The sequence below is a fragment of the Alligator sinensis genome, unplaced genomic scaffold (genome assembly GCF_000455745.1).
Source record: "Alligator sinensis unplaced genomic scaffold, ASM45574v1 scaffold588_1, whole genome shotgun sequence".
Lineage (NCBI taxonomy): Eukaryota > Metazoa > Chordata > Crocodylia > Alligatoridae > Alligator > Alligator sinensis.
Window position 1 is genome coordinate 1217294 of NW_005842244.1, and position 22219 is coordinate 1239512.

A 22219-nucleotide genomic window follows, 5' to 3' on the forward strand; every position below is an offset into this window, starting at 1 on the left:
GTTCCCATTTCCATCAGCCAGGTTTACAATCCTCTTCAGTAACTGGGGATCAATCGCCTGGAATTCCCTGAGATACACTGCAACAATCTCTGGGCTGGAGGATTTCCTGCTTGACACCCTGAACCACTCTTGACAGACGGAATTGAAGACATGTCTCTAAAACACAAACAATTCACAGTTACTTATAGGACTTTACTTCTCATTTCGTTTTAGCAAGGATGCAGGGGCTTGACTGCGGGACTGGTTGGTCTCCTCTGATAGTTCACTGGCAGAGCTGGGATTTTTACTCTGCGGCTAGTAAACAAAACTTTGCATTTACTGATAAATGTGTAGGGTGGTTTGTGTTGGTAAAGAAAATATAAAAACATGCTGTAAAAGCAGCAATAGTTGCTTGTTGGATAACATTTTTCTTTTAATTAAAATTGGCATCCATAAAGGGAATGATTGTAAATAGCTCTAAACATTATTAGAGTGAAGTTTGCTACATGGAAAATTTGCTTCTGATGAGCCAGTTAGCCATCTACTTTAATTCAGTCAGCAATTATATTTATTGAAGTAGCAGTGGACACAAATCTGAGCTCAACACCTGTACACTGGTTTTATGTACCACAGCAGCTGTGCTCTTCTTTGTAATGACAGGAGTTATCTATGCTGATCCAACGTCTCTTCCCAAATAGGTGGGCAAACAGGTTGGTTTTCCTCAAGTGTTATGACAAAATAGCATCCCCAAAGGCTCTACAAACTCAGTCCTAAACTGTGACTTTCCACCACCCTTATGTAGGAGGTAGTGCATTGCCCAAAAGTTGCCTGGGCTCTATATAGTATAATTCAGTCACAGTCTGACTCCTGGACATGTAGAGCAATGAACAGCAATGAATATTCTTTGCCAGTATATCTGCAGTGCCTACTATTTTGGGATGCTCTCTACTCTACCATGATTCTGCCTATTCCCAGTTCCTGCCTGAACGGGGCGGACAGCTGCATCTGTGGGGAGGGGGGTTTCTTCCAGGTGCTGCTACCCAACATATGGGTAACTGGCACAGGAGAATAAGGAAGTGCCTTATTCCAACTTAGGGCAAGCCAGGAGGGAAGTCATATGGACCTCAGGTTCACATTCAGCAAAATAAGCCCTGTCTACCCACTCCCATAGGGTCACACCAGAGACTGCAATTAGGCTGAGCAGACAGGCTGGAGTGGCCCCAAGTACATGCTACAGGGCTACCTTCAGGGACCTAAGGTGGAAATGGACACTCGGGTTTGTTCCAAACCACTGGAGCTGCTCCTGAAATATCCATTTGCCCTTCTCTCCAGTCTTGGTGTGCCCCAGCAGAAGCAGGTGAGCAGGGCTCATTTTGTCTTATGGTGGTAGCCATGGAATCGGGTGGAAACCTGTACAGACCGAGGTGTCAAACACATGGCCTGAAGGCCACTGGATGTGGGGAGAGGGTGACCTACTGCAGAATTTAGGTGCATTTGGCCCTGCTGGCAGCAAGCTTAGTTTGCTGCTGCTGTCCCCAGCCCCTTCCCCTGAGCCCAATGCTACCGCCAGACCCCTCCCACTGCCAGCAGACCCCTCACCACAGACTTCTTGCCACCTCTGGACCCACTGTTGCCACCACCTCCAGACCCCTTGCTACCTCTGGACCTCTACGGACGTGGTGGCCTCAGGAAGTACACCCCTGCCCCAGGCTGGATCCAGCCTGCAAACAGCCCCATTGTCTAGATCCAGGCCAGGGTCCCAAGTGAGCTTGACCCCCTATCTTTACTAACAGTGCAGGCCCAAAGGAGAAGAGAAAATGGAGAAACAATTGTGTCTGTGGAACAATAAATAATACCTTGGTTACACATAAATAGGGAAGACATTTCCTAGTGAAACTTTTTTCCCTTCTCTAGATGATGAAGCCCTCCTGTGTGAAAAGAAGGGTTTGGTATGCGCTCTGCTCATTAGGCACTCCCTGGCGCAAGTTTTCTCCACTCGATGAGTAAAAACTTCCAAATAAGCAAAAACTAATGATGCATAGGCTTCTTCTTCCCAGCTAGTCAGCATAATCAATTAGTCAATTTTAGACTCTCTTGCACCACATATGAAGACTGAGAGGCCACGGTTTTTACAAGGATTATGTGCCTTCCCCATTCTAGCCTTGCCTAGAGAGAGAGTCTATATGAACCCAGGCCCCTGCTAAGCCATCAGTTGTTTAGTTAGGGAGGGAAGATAGATCCCATCTAGCCTCTTTATTCTTTCCCAGCATTGCAGTTCTTAAAGCCAGACCTGGAGTCTCTCTTAAACTGACAGCTGCTTGACACAGTGCAGTGAGAAAATCATCCTTGATACCCTATATCCTGCACTCCACTGCCTTGCTGTTACCTATTTACCATGCAGGATGGGGTTTGCATGGGTGGGTGCTACTTTGGTCTCCTTATGGTTTAGAACAGGGCAACATTTTCCAATGACAACCCCAAATGACCCAGGTCAGGTTGGGTCTGAGATGAGCTGGCGCTAGGACCAAGCCACTTATGCTGCTTCTCCTTGCTGCAGTGCATCTTGGGCACAGCCCCTTTCCCTCCCCTGACTCCCACCCCTCCCTGAGCTGAAGCCACGTCTCTGTGGACTGGGTCCAAAGACTCTGGGGCCAGATCTGTCCCGTAAGCCATAGGTTGTGAACCCCTGATTTAAAATGAGGAAAAGATTTTTAAGTGGGGCGGGGAAGGAGTTCATTAGGTTTTAGTCTGACATGAGTGAACAGAAACATAGAAAAAGAGGCTTTGAATCTAAAACCAAAATCCTGGGAGTCGGCTTGGCCCATTTCTCCTTATGAAGCCATCCAACATGTGCTATAATAACCCTGCGCTGCACCATCCGGATAGTGAGCTATAGGACTGGCAGGGGAGGATTAGAGTTTGAATCCAATTGAAAAAATACCAGTACCAAATGTTTGTCACCAGTGGTCCTTATTTCAGAAAGGTGCTTCCTCAGTAACCGGCAGCCATTAAGAAAATCTTCTGATGGCTTGTATCTAAAAAAGGAAAATATGTTTGTAAATGAATTGTAAGAGAGAACTTTGAATAAAGATGATGAGTACATGCTTAAATGTTGATAGGATCAGGGTCCTGGGCTGTAAATGTGGATGGATTTGCTTTATATTTAAAAAAATCAACTTTAAAAAGGTTAAAAAAATCAATTCTGTTCCTGGATCTGATAGGAAAACCACTTTATCAACAACTAAATGCCCACAAAAGTCACTGGATCCAGCCCTTAACCTGTAAGGCCCGTCGGCTGTGGGGAGAGCCTGGATAGCTGCATCTCAAAGCTCTTTGTGGCCCCCTCTATGCTTACAGGTGTTGCACAATAAACTGGTTAATTTTGCAATTAACTAAGACCAGCTACACATGCAAAGTACCTAGTCATAGAAATCATAAAGAAATATAGCTGGAAGGGACCTCCAGAGGTCATCTAGTCCAACCTCCTGCCTGAGGCAGGATCATCCTTATCCAAACCATCTCATACAATCATAATCTAAACACTATATAAGACTACCCTCAACCCTGACAAAACATAGACCTAAACACCTGAACTTGCCACAGGTAAAGCAGGGGAACCAGGAAAGCCAATGCCCTGCTTCTATAAAATGTTGTCAATATATTCTTAAGAAGTCCCAGGTAGAGGACCATGCCCTCTCCCCCTCCCCACCTGCTGCAGAGAAAGGTAAATCCCCCCCACAGCCCATACCAATCTGAGCATGGGGAAAATTCCTTTCTGACCACAAATATGATGATCAGTCTGACCCTGAGTGGAGAGGCAAGACCCAGGAACCTCTAGCTTTTCTCCTAGTAGAAGAATTGGCACACCCTGGCTTTAGCTATAGCCTACACCCAGTGCCTCTGGGGAGGATTAAAAACACCCTGACACATATAGCAGAAAAAAAGGGAGGGGGTTGGAGCAACCAGCAAAGCCTAGAAGCATAGGAAATGCCCATGGTGGAAAATAGACATAGCAATGCCTAGATCATCCCCAACCAGTGGCTGTCCAACCTCTTCTTAGACACCTCCAGTGAGAGAGAGTCCACAACTTGCCTAGGCAATCTATTCCACTGCCTCACTGTTCTCACAGTGAAGACGTTTTTCTGGATATCCAATCTAAACTTACTTTGCTGAAACTTCAAGCCATTGGTCTTCATCTTCTTCTCTGCGGCAACAGAGAAAACGTACTTTCCCTCTTCTTTATGGCAGTCCTTCAAGCATTTGAAGACTGCTATCGTGTCCCCACTTAAACACCTTTTCCGCCAGCTGAACATGCCTACCTCTTTCAGCTCCTCCTCATATGACTTGCCTTCCAAGCCCTTCAGTATTTTTGTTGCCTGCCTCTGGACCCTCTCTAGCTTCTCCATGTCCTTTTTAAAGTGCAGAGCCCAGAACTGCTGGAAAGTACTCCAGCTGAGGCTTAATCAGTGCCAAGTTGAGAGGCACTATCACCTTCCGGGTCTTGCACCTAATGCTTCTGTTGATGCAGCCCAAAACCACATTGGCCTTTTCTGCAGCTCCATCACGCTGCATGCTCATACTGAGTCTGGTCTACCAAGATGCACAAGTCCTTTGCCAAAGAGCTGCCATCCAGCCAGGTGTCCCCCATTTTGTATTTGCATTTTTTATTATTCCTCTTGAAGTACAGCACCTTGCATTTATTTGCATTGAACTTCTGATATGAACCTGTAAATAATTACCCTTTGCTTATGGCTATTGAGCAAGTTATCTACCCACCTTAAAGCAGCTATATCCAGCCCACTTTTCTCCAATTTGTTTATGAAAAGGTCATGTGGGACCTTGTCAAAAGCCTTGCTGAAGTCCAGATATACTATATCCACAGCATTCCCTTCTTCCACCCAAGTAGTTGCTTTGTTAAAGAAGTAGATCAGATTTGTCTGACACTATTTGTTTTTCATAAGTCCATGCTGGCTGCTTGCAATCGGCCTTTTATCCTCCAGATGCTTGCAAATGGCCTTCCTTAGGATATGTTCCACTGACTTGCCAGGTATTGGGGTGAGGTTAACAGTCTGTAGTTTCCCAGCTGCTCCTTCTTGCCTTTTTTAAAGAGAGGCACTACACTGGCCCTTTTCCAGTCCTCTGGTACCTGGCCCATCTCCCACGGCTTCATGAAGATCTTTGCCAAGGGCTCTGAGATCTCCTCTACCAGTTCCTTCAGGAACTTGGGGATGAAGCTCATCTGGCCCTGCTGACTTGAATTCATTCAGACCCAACAAAAGCTCTCTGACCATCTCTCATTATCTCCTCCCTCAACTTGCCCCCTTCCTTATCCAGCAAATCCCTATTACGTGTCTGGCAGCTTCATTTATTTTGTGAAGACTGAGGCAAAGTAGCTGTTGAATAGCTCTGACTTCTTTGCATCTTTGGTTAGAAGTTTCCCCCGGACTTAACAGAGGATGCACAGCTTCCTTGGTCCTTCTTTTCTGGCCAACATACTTAAAAAACCTCTTCTTGCCATCCTTAACTTCCTTTGCCAGGTGCAGCTCCTTCTTTATCTTTGCCTTCCTGATTTTGTCCCTGCAGACTCTTGCTATTTCCTGGTATGCATCCTTGGTACCAATGGGCTTCCAATACTGTGCCCCTTAGAAGCTCCCAGCCCTTCTGGGTGCCTTGATCCTTCAATCTATCATCCCATGACACCATGCCTATTATAATGCTCCTTATCACATCATAAAAAGGTCCAACCAGCTATAAAGTTAAACCCTGAAAATGTGCAGTAACATTACAGCTGGTGTGTCCAGCTTTAATTTGCATGTGTAGCAGGGTCTCCCCTGTGGCCAGGAGCCTCCTCAGCTACCTGGGCTCCCAGCCACAGGGGTGCACCATGCCCAGCCAGGGCTGGGAGTCCCGCAGCTGAGCAGACTTTCAGCCCTGGCAGTGCTCAGCAGCTGCAGACTGCGGGTGCCAGCAGCACTCCATAGCTGCCAGGACCCAGAGTCTCACAGCTGCGGAAGTGGGATCCTGGCAGCACCCTGTGGTACCAATGACTCAGTATCCCGCAGCTGTGGATGCTTGGTCCCGGCAGCCACATGGCACAGCTGCTATCTCCCAGGTGCGGGGGTGTGTGAAACACTTCTGAAGCAGCAACTGGGGGGGCTCCACAAATCCCTGTGGCTGGAAGGCCAAAGTAGGTGCAATCTCCCACCCATTGGGGGAGGGCTGGCTCCACAGCTGGGAGATCACAGCAGCTGCAGGATCAGGCTCCCCCTGCACCAGCAATAAGGCACATGGGAGCTAATCGCAATCCCATACTCATGCCTCCTGCCATGCACATGTGGCATGGCAGGATGTGCAATTGTGTGGATCATGCATTGGATCCCATCGCACCTTCACCTGCACAGGTAGGGGGGCCCTGTGAAACATAATAAACCGGGCATGGGACAGGAGATCAATACTGATTTTTACAGTCTAGATCTAATGTTTAAAAGCAGTTTTGAAAAGCAGCATGTAGGAGACATTTGACTGTAACATGCATTTTGCCAGGGCATTCTGAAAAATGGCATAATGATTGAAAGCACTGTTTACATAATTTTATTTTGAGTTATTTTTCTTCACCCCCACCCTCCACCCACAAAAGCCTCTACCCCACAGATAGCAACAGCATTATGAGATCCTAAAATGAAGCCATAAGTCTATTAACTTGCTCTATGTATATAATTATGATAACCTAGTCCAGGGGTGGCCAACCTGCAGCGCTGGTGCCACAAGTGGCACAGGCAGTCTCTCTGTGTGGCACATGGCAGGCTGGGGAGGGAGCTGGGAGCAGAAAGCAAAGTAGCAGCTTGGGCAGGGAACACGGGGAAAGAAGCAGACTGAGGAAGGACAAAGGATCACAGCGGCACTTGGGGATGGTGTGCGGTTGGCTCCTGCTGACCTCATCAGACAGGCACTGAATGTCTTGTAATCAGGCAATAGCAGCGTTTCTCTCTTTCTACACACATTATTACTTTTGCTGACAGCAGACAGACTGGCCTTTTCACTCAAACTCAGAACAAAAAATCACTGTTGTTCAAAGGTAGCAAACTAGAGCATTAGCTTGTTTGACTGGTTACCTGTCAGTCTTGTGCTGAGTGCTGGCCATTGCTGGTTCTTCTCTTTCCTGCAGCTCTTCATCTTTATGTCTCGTGCACTGGGAGACTCCAGGTGACGCGCGGTCACGGTCGCCGGCAGCTCTCACCTGTCTGTGGGCTAAACTCTCATATTTTCTCTCTGTCTCGCAGTCAGAATTTCCTTCTGATGAGCTGTCTTCACAGCTTGTGTCTTCACTTGAAGTCGTTTCATAACTAATTGAGGACACCATATATTATTCACATGTCCTTCCCCCTTAATGATTATAAGGTCTTAGCCAATACCCACTGAACCCTTGACTCCAATGGGCTTTGGATAAGACCCATAGTGACTTCTATGTTGGACACCATAGAAGCAGGTCAAAAGACAAGAGCAGCACCAAACCCACACCTGAGCTGCTGCCAGAATTCGGTAACTACACAGGAACTCGGGGGTCCATTGCCACTCTCATTTCCCAAGTATCACTCTATATAAGCAAGAGTTTCAGGATCTCATTTATTGAACAGCAACAATTTCAGGGGTTAGGGGGAGGATTATTTTTGGTTTTTAGCCAATTATTATTTAATGCAAAATGTACAAATGGTTCAGAGATCATGGACCAGGTTGCACAGTCAGGCTCCTCTGTGCTTGCTTTCTTGCTGGCCCATGACGCCCTGCTTTCTTGGCCACACTGAGGCAAAGTTTGTCAGGAGAGCTAGAGAGCAGCATCTACTGGGGGGGGCCCTCTCCTGGGAAGCAGAAGGCTTGGGCTTGAATCCTCTCGTACGGAGGATGGAATTGAACCCGTCTCCCACACCCTGGGCATGTGATCTAATCACGAGGCTAAGGTGTAAAAGGTGGGCATCACTATCTCCACCACTGGCAGATAGGTTTTAAAAAAATCAGCTTTGACTGCTGAAGATCCCAATGGTGTTGGTGTGTATAAGATGTGCTCAGAGAGCATCTACCTAATCTAGGGGTGTAGCTGTCTACCTAATCTAGCAACCCAAGGGGCTTAGACATCACTCTACTAGTTTCTAAATCCCAGTCAGGCTTAGATGGGCATTAGATGCCTAGAAGGTGCTCAGACTGAAATTATTTTGGACATGTGAACAACTCAGAACTGCAGCTGCTTAAGGATCCTTTTGGGCCAAAAGGAAGGAACTTCCAGGATTATGCAGCCATCAAGCAGGGGGGTTGGATTGCAGAAATATTCCAAATCCTGAAATGGGATTTGAGCAGATTTTAGCTACCCAAGTCCCTTCTGGATCTGGCGCTGGGGCTCCAAGGGGATGATAATGAAAAGATGGAGTCTCGGTCCTGTTCTTAGAGAACAAGTGTTTGTACAACACTCAACATCATAGTTAGCACTAGTTAGCACTTTTAGGTGTCCATACATGTGCTCTGGGGTGAGGGGGCGCTTTAATTAGAGCGGCTCTCTGAGCGGGGGTGCTTTAACTAAATGGTGGCGGGGGTGCTCCAACTAAAGCTTGTTCCATGAGCTTTAGTTAACGTGCCCCCACCGCCATTTTACTATGCGGGGACACTGAATACAGGTGAAGCGGAGGCTGCTGGAGCGCACTAATTAGCATAGTCCAGCAGACTTGCAGCAGACTATTAATGAAGTCTGCTCTGATGCATGCCAATTAGCATGCGTTGGAGCAGAGGTCCATCATGTGTATAGGTGCTCTCTGTTATTCGACTTGAGAGAATGAATTGACATCAATTTAAGTTCCTCCAGCCCAATACTGAGGAACTTTAGATGGCAGGATGTGGAAGTTTGCAATGCAGATGTCCATGCAGTACAGGACTGTTTCAAAACTAGTTGACGTTAATGAAAAAACTAGGCTGGGCTTTGTATTAGGCCCTGAAGGATGTGTGTGAAGAGGGCCTCAGTCTTCAGGGATGTCATGTCAGTGCCACTCATTTTCATTGTAAGAGTACTGATGTCCCAGGCTCTCTGATCAGCTTTTACTGAAAAATTATTGATGTTAAATTGAAGAAGGGATCAAAGAGGCTCTATTTTGAATGGGCTTTTAATCAAAGATTTGAAAAAGAAAAATCTTTTTTCCTGAGTGATACAGCTGGTGATGACAACGTATATGCTAATATGCAGTTTTATTTTCTTAAATGATGCTTACCCACCATTAACCCCAACAAACTGCAGATTCTTTTTGGTTCCATTGCCTCCTGCATGGAAACCGTGACCTTTCTTTTTCATGATAGATTTAAGACTTGTGGTTGGAGAGAGATCTAGCAAAATATAAAATCACAGATTAAGGAAGTATAGAACGATTATTCTCTACCTTATTAATATGCCTATAACAAACTATAGCTCGTAAGCAGAACCATGTTAATTGTCCCTAAGACGTCCATTTTATAGAACTGCGGATGTATCTGGATGTGGTCTCAAGCTGGGCCATTAAAAACCCCCCAAAAAAACAAAACAAAAAAAAAGATCTAACAGGCATCTTCATGGGAATATTAACATATGGCAAGCAACTGACACCTATACGTGTTCTCCCCATGTAGGCAGGCTTTACTGCTGTAGTACTGTTCTGCTCTGACTCCTTAGAAATAGTTCTTTTTGCACTTTTGATACTGATAATATTAAAATCCATGTGTAGTACCCTCAGGAACACCCTACTTCAGTCTCTTGTGAGGCTGTGTAGGAATGGGGTCACTGCGGCAGAATTCACCTTCCCTCCTGTTGTACTCCTTGGAAAAGGAGGGCCAGGTTTTCACCTACAAAGCCTCCTTATATCACTCTGACTGAACAGTGGTCACTTTCCTGATCCCAGAAGAATAAAATAAGTTCACTTCCCCTTCATTAGTTATTGCTTCTAAATGGGACAAGCTATTTATAAAGCCGGTGGGCCGGGTAAATGCAGATTTTTCATGGGCTGTATACATTTACTTAGCTCCACTGAGTTTGTGCTGATTTGCACCAGATGACCTACCACTTAAATGTTCACCAGTGAAGTAAAGAATCATGAGAGCCAATTAAGAAAAATGGTTATCAAGTTTACATGATAGAATAGCCCCTCTCAGTAGTAGAGTGGGACTCCCACACAGTCTGAACTTGTGGAATAAAGCTACATGTTTATTAGCCCTTAAGTATTTTTGTTTGAATTTTGTTTTTATGGCATGCGCATACATAGATGCCTTCCTTATCTATAGTTAAGACAACACACTGGGTCTGTTTCTGATCTCACTGACATTAGTTTTTACACTGGTATAACACCATCGACTTCAATGGCATGACTCATGTTTTGCTCTGGAGTAAATGAGAAGAGAATCAGCCCTGACACTTTGCTAGACCTTTGCTGATATTATTTACCCAACTGTTGATACTGTGCATTTGAATTCTCTTTATCTGGTGATGCTTGGGTAGAGTATGCAGATAGCAACAAGTTTAAGGAATTAACGAGTTGATTCTGGATGGAACTAAGCTTTGATGCCGGCTGCTTTATAGCACTTGCTAACTCTGGATATCCGTGCTCCAAACACATCCACTGCTCTTGCAAAAGCTCCTGGATTTTTTTAACATATTGGCTTATAGGATCTGCATCAGATGAATCCTGTTGGTCAGTGTGCCTTTCCTCTTCCATCAGGACTTGCTTTACATCCTCAGCAGGACCCTTCTTCAAATCAGTCCCTGAATAGCTCTCCCCAGTTGGAGCAGGAGCAACACAGGACTCTGTATCGTAGCTGCTTCTTTGGCTTTGACAGTCATCACGGATATGTTCATTTATCTGCAGCTCGGTGAAGCATGATGTATGAACAGCAGGCTCAATATCTGTCCCAGTTCTTTTCTGTTTGTCCAAAAATGCAGTCCCTTTCTTTCTGATGCCAGCATGAACATCTGCCAAGCCCTGATCTGTATGAATTGGCATATTACTTAGCTTCTCTACTTCCAGGTTCATGTTGTCCACACCACATCCTACAGATTTTGTAGAAACTGAGATATTTACATTGACACCTTTGTCTTGGGACTCCTTCAATCTGTCCGTTCCTATGAGCTCAGTATTCACTGCAGCATCGTGGTAAGGCAGGGCATTTCCATCCTGCTCACAAGGCTTGGTTTCTTGGGTATTTTCCCGACAGAATTTCTCTTCTAGTTGAGCTTTGGAGCTTGCCAGTGTTTTAATATTTCTCTCTTTTTCCTTGATCTCATCATCTTGCTGCTTTAGCACTAGTCTGACATGTTCAAGTTCCTGTGTCTTGGTGCTCAGTTGCTCCTCCAAAACAGCAATCTGTAGTTTCAGTGCTGTGACTGTGCTGGGCTCTACCATGCTGCAAACTGAAGATTCAAGACCCAAAAATTCCCCATTCTCCCTAGCCCAAACATTTCTATCTTCATTCTCCTCTGATATGCTTGGCATAACCTCATTTATATTTAATTCTATTTCTTCATGGTTCTCATTTTCATCAAAAAGCTTGGGTGAGGATGATACATCCTTTACCAACTGTGTAAAGGTTTCCATTGCCGGCGTTTCACATTCTTCTTCTCCGCTCTCTATAACCATGAGCGGCTCCTGAACTGTGGAAGGTTGACTTGGCTGTGGAGACTGGATTTCCTTTCCCTCCTGAGGATGCTCTTCTGGTTGGTGATCCAGCTCAGGAGTGGTTTTTGCTTGTTCCCCAAGCTGCTTGTTTTTCGGCATAGCCTCTTCCATTTGCTGCTGTGCAATTCTTGTGTCTTTGGGAAGATTTAATGAAAGACTGTCAGGACAGTTTGAATCCAGTGATTCTTTTGCAGGGCTAAAGGGGATTTCTGTAAAGCTCTTTCCATCACAAGGCTGAGGAAGTAACACCAACTGAGAAGGCTCAGAGCACTGACTTTCTTCCTCTGCGTTTTTAGTCGGTGGGAGTGTGGCTGGCATGCTGGAAGCCCTCAACAGCTGGGGCCTCCCTCTACAGCTGGCAAGATCTTCTTCGGGATGCATGACCTCAGCTTGTCTGATTGTCTCAGCTAAAAGGGCCTTTCTTCTGTAACTCTGCTCATCTGTGGGTGTTACAAATGGTGGCGATTCATTAGTTGTGACGAGGCGAATGGTTTCTTCTGCCCCTAATGATGTCTTCCTGTGGGCAAAGGCAGCCCAGCTCTTATTGGAAGAGGCAGCATATGCTCGGGACCCATTCTCAGGCAGGCTGAAATTTCGAGGCAGCGTGCTGAATTTGGGCTGCTTGGCCTTCCTGTGAACGTGGACCCTTCTGATAGTGTTCCCTTTCTCAATGTCATCCACATATTTCAGGAAATCAAGGTCCAAGTGAAAGCCATAAGGCGTTTCTACTGAATATGGAAGGCTTCTGGGTTGATCTGTATCCCCATCGGGTTTGGATGGCTGATCACCTGCTGAGGATAATAGAAGACGGTAAATTAAAAACATAATAATGTAAATAAACCCTGATATGTTTTCAGCGGGAAAGGAAAAATGGTTGGCATGAATTTACTTCCCTGTCCAAAGTCATCTTTCCCACATCAGCCCCAAGCCTGGGCTGGAGCTGAGGGGCGCCGTGCTGCCTGGGGTGTTTGTGGACTGAAAGAGCCAGTTGTTCATTTGCTGATCCTGCCCTCTTGGATGAGTTAAAATAGCCTGAAGGCTAATTGTGAATTACAGTATCTGCCAGTGACTCGATGGTACCATTACAGAAGTGAAAGATCACTAGGAAGCCCCCCTTCTTCTGGTAATGCCCTCTATACTGGCCCAGGGAGGTGGGGAGGTATAGGAGCTGTCAATCCAACCCTTTGGTGTTGGAGGATAGCCGGGTCACTAGTACTCCCCTCCACTTCCCCACCCCCATGCTGTGGTGATCCTTTAGAGCTGCTCTGTGCAGGTGGCTTAGCACAAGGCGGCTGCAGTGCAGCTGAGAATCATGGCCCTCATCAGTATGCATGTTGCTGAAATGCTGGAAGTCACTTCAGGCAACACTGTAAGGCTGCCATACTAAATCACGGTGCTATTAGTCTGCATCTACAAGGGAAGGAGAGAAGGAAGGGTTTGCCGTTTGTCATCTGCGATGCTAATGTTGAATCTGCTCAGAGACAGAGCCACAGAGTAATGCATACCAAACATATAATCTTGTTTTCTAGAGCTGAATCATGTAATTGTTGCACTGAAGAAGCCAAAAATTGGCTAAACTCATGATTCTAATTGGCAATTATGCAAATAGCTGGTTTTGTAAGCTAAGCTACAAATTTGTCTAAGTATAAAAAGCTGCCTAATGCATGATAAATTCAGCTAAAACTAGATGATGGAAACTAGCCAGGTTAGTTAAATATATTTAGTGGCTTTAGCCTCCTCAGCACCTTGAGGTCCACTACAAGTTGGACAAAGAGATTTCTGTGAACCCATAGACAAACATTATCACCCATATTATAAGGAATATTTCTAAAAGAAAAAGCATTTGGCATGGACAGGGTTAAATGGTGTAACTTAACTCTGTGCAGAACAAGAAAACAGTTTTTAAAGTCAAAGGACAAACTTCAGAAGAACATGTCTTTTAGTTCTTCAGTTCAGGAAAGCCACAGTGGCATGAGATGTGTTCAGGGTGCAATAGCCACTTGTTTCCTTGCATAACCTTAGAGATACAGATGCAGCAGCAGAATCTTCCACTGAATATAAATAGCTCTCATTAAAGTGGACACTTAACCCAGACTGCTCAGTGGTCTCCTCTTGATAAAGAACATCCTGCACTGTATACTCAAACTTTCATCTCTCCTATAGATCTCTGCATGCTCTTATTTTCATGGGTACAAGTTATTAACATCAGAAAGGCAAATTGGTGAGCCTGAGCTTATACTAAAGGTTTTCTCCTAAAAAATACTATGTTGATTAAAACATCCTGTACTGATAGGCATCCAAGAGTGAAAAGGTTTGACCACTCTTCCCCTTTGCCATCTGCCGGGTCTAGCATTTTTAGACTTTTTTGTCTCAAAGATTTCCTAAGCCCTTTTCCAATACCACTACTGAAATGCAGTCAGTCTAGGGTGGAAGCCAGCACACTGAAAACAGGGGAACGAGGAAGGGAAATACAACAGTGTAATGTGGGCTCGTTTTGAAAAGCAGAAGAGGGTCCTTATTGTCCACAGAGAACAGACAAGATGTTGGTCTCTTGAGTCGTATCCGACAGCCCCATCTACTGTGTGGTGCTCCATCGTAAACAATAAGACTATCATGCTTTTCCCCGTTATAACTATCACCAACAGTCAAACCAACACGAGTGCAGTACATGCTGAACTATACACAACCTACCCTTTTGTTCTTGAAATGGGTGTCCTTACTATATTTTGCTTACATTTTGAACAAATGTATACATTGGCCCCAGTACATACTTACACTATTTCTGGTAAGCAAACTATCACACGTTGTTTTAAATGACAAAATAGTTCCATTTAACAGCTTTTGAGGAAAAAATACAGCCTCCATACCATTTGTTTCTTCCATATTGTGGAAGTTGATCCAATTGGGTCGTCAGTTAAACATTGTTAGATGAGTCAATAGGCCTTACTGCATCTAAAAAACAGAAGAGACATTTAGACAAATGCTTAGTACTTATTGCGACATTCAAGTATCCTTATGTCTCCACTTCCCGTCTGTCCTTGAGGCCGTCCATCTAGCCGCAGGAAGTCTTACAATGACAGCAGTTTTTTCGTGGCTTAATAAAAGTCAGGTCTCCAGACAGCAAAGTTGATATTAGTTACTGTACCTGGACTCTTATTTCAAGCATTCTGTGGCCTGGCCATATTCAGAAAACACTTTCAAGCATATTTAAATAAGTATTTCCCCTCCTAATGGTAACTGTTTCTGTTTTATAAGTACATTACAATGAAATCTTTCTTAAGTATTATAAAACGAGCCCTAACATTTCAGATAATTCCAAATGGAATAGAAGGAAAAGAGATATCAAGGAAATTTGCCATTAGATCCATGATCAATAGCATATGAACTCCTTATCCAAAATACATTGATCAATGCCACAGCGACTGTGGCATTGATGCCTACACAGTTGGATGGGTCAAAAATTGGCTGATGGGGTGCAGCCAGAGAGTAGTGGTGGATGGGTTGTACTCGACCGGCGGGATGTGAATAGTGGGATCCCCCAGGGCTCAGTCCTGGGGCCCGCACCGTTCAACACCTTCATCAGCGACTTGGACGAGGGGGTGGAAAACACGTTGTCCAAGTTTGCCGATGACACCAAGATGTGGGGAGAGGTAGGCACGTTCGAAGGGAGAGAGAGGCTGCAATTAGACTTAGACAGACTACAGAGGTGGGCGGATGGTAATAGGATGGGCTTCAATGTAGATAAATGCAGGGTGCTGCACCTGGGGAGAAAGAATCCACAGCATACATACAAGCTGGGGAGCTCCCCCCTTGTGAGCACAGAGGCAGAAAGGGATCTTGGAGTCATTATTGACTCCAAGATGAACATGAGCCGCCAATGCCAGACCGCAGCCAGCAAAGCCAACTGCACCTTGTCGTGCATCCAAAGATGCATCTCAAGCCGGTCCAGAGAGGTGATACTCCCCCTCTATGCGACACTGGTCTGGCCTCAATTGGAGTACTGCGTCCAATTGGGCACCGCACTTTAAGAAGGATGTGGCCTGCCTTGAGAGGGTTCAGAGGAGGGCCACCCGCTTGGTTGGAGGGCAACAGGACAGGCCCTATGAGGAGAGGCTGAGGGACCTGAACCTGTTCAGCCTCAGCAAGCGGAGGCTGAGGTGGGATTTGGTGGCTGCCTACAAACTCATTAGGGGAGATCAGCAGCAAATAGGAAGGGTCCTATTCCCCCCAGCAGTACCTGGAGTGACAAGGAACAATGGCCAGAAGGTGCTGGAGAATAGGTTCAGGTTGGAGATTAGGAGGCACTATTTCACTGTCAGGGTGGCTAGGATCTGGAACCAACTTCCTAGGGAAGTGGACCTCGCTCCTACCTTGGGTAAATTCAAAAAGAGGTTGTATGAACACCTGTCTGGGATCGTGTGATCCCAGCGTGTGCTTCAACCAGTGGCAGGGGGTTAGACTAGATGATCTATTCAGGTCCCTTCTGACCCCTAACTACTATGAAACTATGAAGCTATAGTATGTAATTTATATACTGCATAATATGTCATGTCCCAGTGAAAACTGCAAGGGGTTTAAACTATACATAAAGTTGGCTGGTTTGTCATTTCTTTATGTGGAGTGACCAAAGATTGAAAATTCACACTAAATGTCTGTAAGAGAAATCCCATTAAAGCTACTCCTTGCTTAACGTCGTAGTTATGTTCTTGAAAAATGCAACTTTAAGCGAAATGATGTTAAGCAAATCCAATTACGTCACAGTAGTTACCTACTAGCAGGCGGCGGCCAAACAACGTTATAACCGAACACTGCGCAACTTTAAATGAGTATGTCCTCTAATAGATCGGCATCGTAATAGTAATACAACATTAACCAGGACGATGTTAAGTGAGGAGTACCTGTATTTTAGTGTATGACTGTATAGTAACTCTTTTCTAAATGGCTACAACACTGCTATATTTCTCCTGGAAAAAAACATACCTCATAGCTATTCTCAGCTCTGACACTGTAACATGAATAATATGACTCCCCATCCCAATTACTCCCCACTTTCTCATATCCCAGGGCTGAGGGCAAGGGTACAGGGTCCCAGAAATCTCAAGAGAAGTCTGGATGTTGGGGCTGGAGACAGCCAAGAAGAGTCCGATAGGAAACCGCTGCTTTTCCTATGCTTGTCAGGTGGGTCCAGGGACCAGGCAGGGAAGGGTTAAGGAGGCTGAGGCAACTGGAGATCATCAGGCAACCCAGCCAGCTATTTTATAAATCAAACAGGAAAAGGAAGGTGAGGAACAGAACGGGAGGGATTTCCCAGATCACCCAATAAGGAGGTTGTAGCCGATGTTTGGAGTTAAAACGCTCCTCTCTCTTTCTGAGCTGCATTTGTATCCTCTAAGGGGAAAAAATATTCTTTAGGGCCTGAGTTTGTCAGTGAGAAAAAAAGCAAGGTAGCAGGCTAGAAATCTACTGCTGGCTACTTCCAGTGCCAGGACTTGCTGGGGTTCAACCCTGCTCCCAGATGACCGACTCTCTAATGGGACATGGCTACGTAAGCGCTCCAGTCCCCGCTCCCCGCTCATTGTACGGAGAAGTACAGCAAACCCAAGCCATTCAGTGCAGGATTCAGTTCAAATTGTTACTTGATCACTTTTTTATTCCTTAATGTTTTGCCTGTGTGAGGCCTTAAGCATTTGACCCAGATTTTTAAGTCCGTTAATAGACAGGCACCAGCCAGCTTCCCTGGCTTATGACCCACACTCCTCTCTGCTGTGCCACTGTTCGTGCAAAAGGTTTCTCCTGTGCAGCATCCACCGTCCAGAACAACCTTCCTGTGTTTCCCTCCCTCATTTCAATTCTCAGTGGAAGCCGTATCTAGTTTTCCTGCTCTACTTGGTATCTATTAAACTTCTCTTCCTGTGGGATTACTTTTGAGTGCAACTATATTATTTATTCTAGGTTGAATGTAATAGGCCATCCAGAGAATGGGATGGGTGCTGTTGGTATCCCTGTTTTAAAAGAATTGAAATGAAGTTGCCCAGATACACAGCCCTCATCCGAGTGCCCAGAGAAAGAGCTCTACACGTGCTGTAATATCCTAGCAGGGAAGTTTTAAAAGATCTAAATGTTTGTTCGAAGACACTATTAATTGGCAACAAAATTAGCACTGTAGTAAACAGGTCTATCATCGCATGTAGGCAAGATAGCCTGCTCCAGGGATGGTAATATAAAGGCAATATGAGTAGTCTTAAAAACTACTCTTAAATTACTATCTTATTGATTTGTAACTGAATAGCAACACTGACAACTGATAGACAAGTAATTTATGCACCCTTTTTTAGTGCTGCAGAACTAGCTCAGAAGAGCATGTTTTTGCTGCATTTCAACCAATATACTCCTGATGTATTCCCTAATTAACTCAACTTTTTTTTTTTTATGAAAGGCAATGACTGCTGTTTCTCCCTGCCAATAAAAGCACGTGGCAAAATGAACATTAAACTCTTTCTCAAATGTTTTTATTTTATTTCCCAATTACAGGCAATTATGTAGTGATTATGGATCCTACCCACACTCAGACCAGTTCTATTTCACTTTTTTGGATCATTTATTAAAAAAAAAAAAAAATCCAATCAATAGGATGCTTTTAATATTTAGATAATTACAGCTAATTGGCTCATTTATTGGCTTAGTTCCACTTTGCTAGTCAAAGCTGATATTATTACTTTTCTCTTTTGACCAATCTATTTCAAAATCACCTCATAAAACAGCATTGAATGTACCCTACCAGATTGTTGATGGACTTCCATTCCCTCCAGTGTCATTTGTATGTGGTCCTGATGGCTAACAGCCAACAATGTGGGTCCTATTACCCCTGTTATCCAAACCACTGCTCTCCTATGACTAGCTAGAATAAACACTAAAAAAAGAAACGAAATTTGTCATAATAAAAGGGGCAAATTATGCAACTGGCTTTCACAATAGCCTCCAAACTGTCTCAAATCTAATTCTACCGTATTTTTTTTGGCAATAGACCAATTAGGCAAAAACAAAATGCTATTTAATTTCCACTGAAATCTCAGGCAGGCTGATAAAAGTCCAACTGGTTTTCACTTGCTGTCTGATAAGGGGGAGACATAGCCCTCACATAACATTTCAGTCTCTGCCCCATGCAAAACTTGAGGGAAGGCAGATCCCGAGAAGAAAAAGCTGGTAGCTGAAAAGGTCGGAAAAGGACAAATTCCAGCTGTGAATAAGAGCTCTGGACACAATGCTGAGGCTGTGCGAGAGCCCAGCTGTAGGCCGTGCTAACACTGTGGACCCTAACACTGCGGACATCCCTTGGTATGTCTGGATTCCCTTTGCCCTCACAACAGTGCAACCCAAAAAGTTTTGAGACGATCTGCTCCTTGTGTATCGTGGTGCAAGCCTTCTCCGGGGATTATACATTAAGAAGGCTCATGCCACAGTAACAGCGTGCTTGGCCTCTAACCTGGGGACTAATCCACCATCCAAAAGAAAGATTCCCACCCCACTGACTTTGGATCAGGTCCCTAGAGAAGCCGTTTTTGGGCCTGAGAGACTAGCTCAACTCAGTTCTTGTTTGCTAGTGTAAGTAAGGAACTCATTTAAAGTGCATCCTTGTTCCTGAGAGGCAGGACTAAACTCAACAACTCATTGCACATATGCTACCGAACAGCTTCCAGATTGGTAATGCGCTTCAGTTACTACCAGCCTGGGTTAGATTTGGACTAATGACCTGGTTCTACATTCTGTTCTCTCGAAATAATCTCGCCCCCTCTATCATGGATTTCAGAGGGTCTGTAAAGCTGGTTTCCCCCCCTTTAGTAAATACTGTATCCAGGCACCATCAATATGATCAATGAATATACAATGACAAAAAGAACATTATGTCTAAACTCGTTAAACTGACCCTGTCTCAGGTTTTTCTATTTGCAGACTTTCCCTCTGTTGTACAAGAGGGAGGAACACTGTATTTTAATCTCCAGGCAGACAGCACATCAGCATAAATAGCATCTTTGATTTTCAGTTTTACTACAAAGAACAGCCCCGGGGAGGATGAATCCATATTTATATTAAAATACTTTTCACGAGGCAAGACTATGTGGAGAAATGGAAATCAAAAAGTCGGATATTTGACAAGGTAATAGTGTAGATTGAAGTACTTTCATTCCCTTGAGCAACCCATTTGGAATGACTATGTACTGTCTTTTTAAAAAGCCAAGTTGCAAAGAGTATTTCATTAAGTCTCATTTAACCCTTCATTTACTCTGCATCCCTTTGCATGACACAGTAAGACCCCCCCCACCCCGCCGTCCCCATCAACAATACAAAAGCGATACCTTCTCTCCTCCTCCAGAAGATTACAGCTGCAAATTAACTGAATCACAGAGACTAGTAGAGGTAATAGTCACTCTAGAAAAGGTTTCTGCTAATAGTTTTACGTATTAGAAACATTTAACCCCGTGACTGTAAACAGAGTTCATTCCCGGTAAATCACACATTAACAAAATCTCATCAACTATATCACAACATTTTTGTCCTTGCCTGTCATTTTCTCCTGCATTGCAGTAGCTGAATTTTTAGCACTTCATTATGAAAGGAAAACTATCATTAAAAGAGTACGTTGCCATGTTACCTTCTCATCCTCCCATCTACAAAAAGCCAGAGTACAGAAGAGCTTTTCCCTTTTCACAAAGGTATCTTTTTCAGTGCTGAGAGGTAACAGTTATAGGTTCAGAGCAGCAAATGTGTGTTTTCCAGCTGTTAGAAAAGCTGGTCAGCTGATCAGTGACCTTGCTTGAAAAGCAAATACAAGTTTAACTAAAACAGAAGGAGGGAGACAAAAGGTTCATTTTCTAGTAAGCTAAGCACAGTTCTTACTCTGCACCAAGCTTTTGAAGAAAGTTAAAGTCGGATCCAAAAAATTAGTTGCTTTCTATCAGCGGCACATACAGTCTCCCAAAGCACTAAAGGCAAAATGCTGTCTAATCAACAACAGACTACATTTATCTTCTTTATCAGAAAGAGGATTATTTAAAAATCAGTCAATAATTAACTATGCAGGTCTCATTATATCTCATGCTTTGCATTGAAGTTCTTCCTAGATGACACAGACCTTTCCACTGAGCTTTGCTTTGCATTCTGCAGCTCAGCTATTTCAGATGCATCATTTACTCTACTTAGCGCTTTTCCCAAGAAAAATAAAAACAGTCGCCGTGATTAAAGGACAGAAGCTTTATTAGAAATCACAGGATGCCTCCACGTTAATAATTCATTTGCCTGAAATCGCCCCCCACCCCCAGTAGCTTAATGAGTTATCTCAGAAAGATCTTATTAAGAATTCACTATTTTGTCTATGGTTTCATATTCCTCTAGTTACACCCATCAATCTGCTGTTCTGAGGAGCTGATGAAAAGGCAGTGAATCTATTTAACAGGACAGGAAAATCAGCAAAGCATCTGCTGTAATTACTGAACATACCACTCTATTGATTCAACACCTCAGTGAACTGCAGGTCATCGTGTGGCAGTTGATAACTGCAGCAGAGACAGAGGACTTCTGGAGGAGCAAGCAAGAACCTCTTAAAATGCCCAGTAATTGAATGGAGGCGCATTTAAAACTCTGATCATCCATCTCTTGTTGTCGCAGTTATTGTTAGCAGCGGCAGGATACAGTGGTAACCAAGGAGTGTCGTAGCATTGCTGTTCCCAGCACTTAAGAAAAACTGTACTGTGCTACCCAAAGGAAGGAAAGGTAAGGGGGGGATCAATAAAGGCAGAAGCAAAGCAGTTAGTCTAAGTCATGCAGGCAAAATAAAATACTCCAACACTTTACCTTGGATTTATCAGTGCAGAAATCACAGGCAAAGCAGCATAAAACACTGAGGAAATCAAAAGGTTTCAGAGATAAAAAGAAAGACCCAGTAAGTAACTCTCCAGTCCTGAGATGCCATTGCAAGCATGTTAAAGGGAAAGGTTCTTTTTCTAACCAACATTTGCAATAAAAAAATACAACTCCCCAAGTTCTGGGTAAGACGTAGTTTGTAAATTGGAAAAGCACTGCAGTATGCATTATTCAGTGGTACATATTTTGCATCAACTGCTACTACAGCATCTGTTGAGATGAAACCAGAAAAAAAATTTCTAGTGAAAATTGTATCTTTTGGATCCTGAGCTGTAACATAATTTTGGTTTTCAAATGGTGAGTTTTCATTTCCTAACACGCTTTTCAATATAGGCATGGTTCCGGTCACAGAAGCCCTACATATCGCTTTTTGTACGACTGAAAAAATTCCACGTCCCAAGAATGAGAGAGACAAAGCCCTCTCGGTTTGCACTGATGGAATTAAAAAATGAATCAGAGAAATAAAGGACTAGAGTGAGATTTAGCAACCTGTGCAGAGGAAAAGGAGGTTATGGTATGTAATTCATTACACTGCATTACCCCACAGTGATAATTACAGTTCATATATTTTGGTTCCTTGTGCTCATGTTTTAGTGACCCATGCTGCTTTAGCTGTGCTGGCCCAGAAGGGAGTTCACTCAAAGTTT

The 22219-nt window shown here is 44.2% G+C and overlaps 1 protein-coding gene across 4 annotated transcripts in view; it reads right to left on the reverse strand.

Annotated features, from left to right (window-relative positions):
* Positions 1-22219, reverse strand: part of KANK4 (KN motif and ankyrin repeat domains 4) — a 56577-nt gene that overhangs the window by 16655 nt on the left and 17703 nt on the right. For 2 of the 4 annotated variants that reach the window (XM_025208693.1, XM_025208694.1), the window contains exons 2-7: positions 14522-14606; positions 10427-12445; positions 9228-9339; positions 7092-7322; positions 2927-3014; positions 1-156 (exon numbers count right to left, since the gene is read on the reverse strand). In XM_025208693.1, coding sequence (XP_025064478.1) covers positions 1-156; positions 2927-3014; positions 7092-7322; positions 9228-9339; positions 10427-12445; positions 14522-14537 — 2622 coding nt within the window. In that variant the 5' untranslated portion in view covers positions 14538-14606. Of the gene's footprint in view, positions 157-2926; positions 3015-7091; positions 7323-9227; positions 9340-10426; positions 12446-14521; positions 14607-20304; positions 20361-22219 lie in introns of those variants that run through there. The other 2 variants (XM_006027460.3, XM_025208695.1) reach the window with 2 other exon arrangements.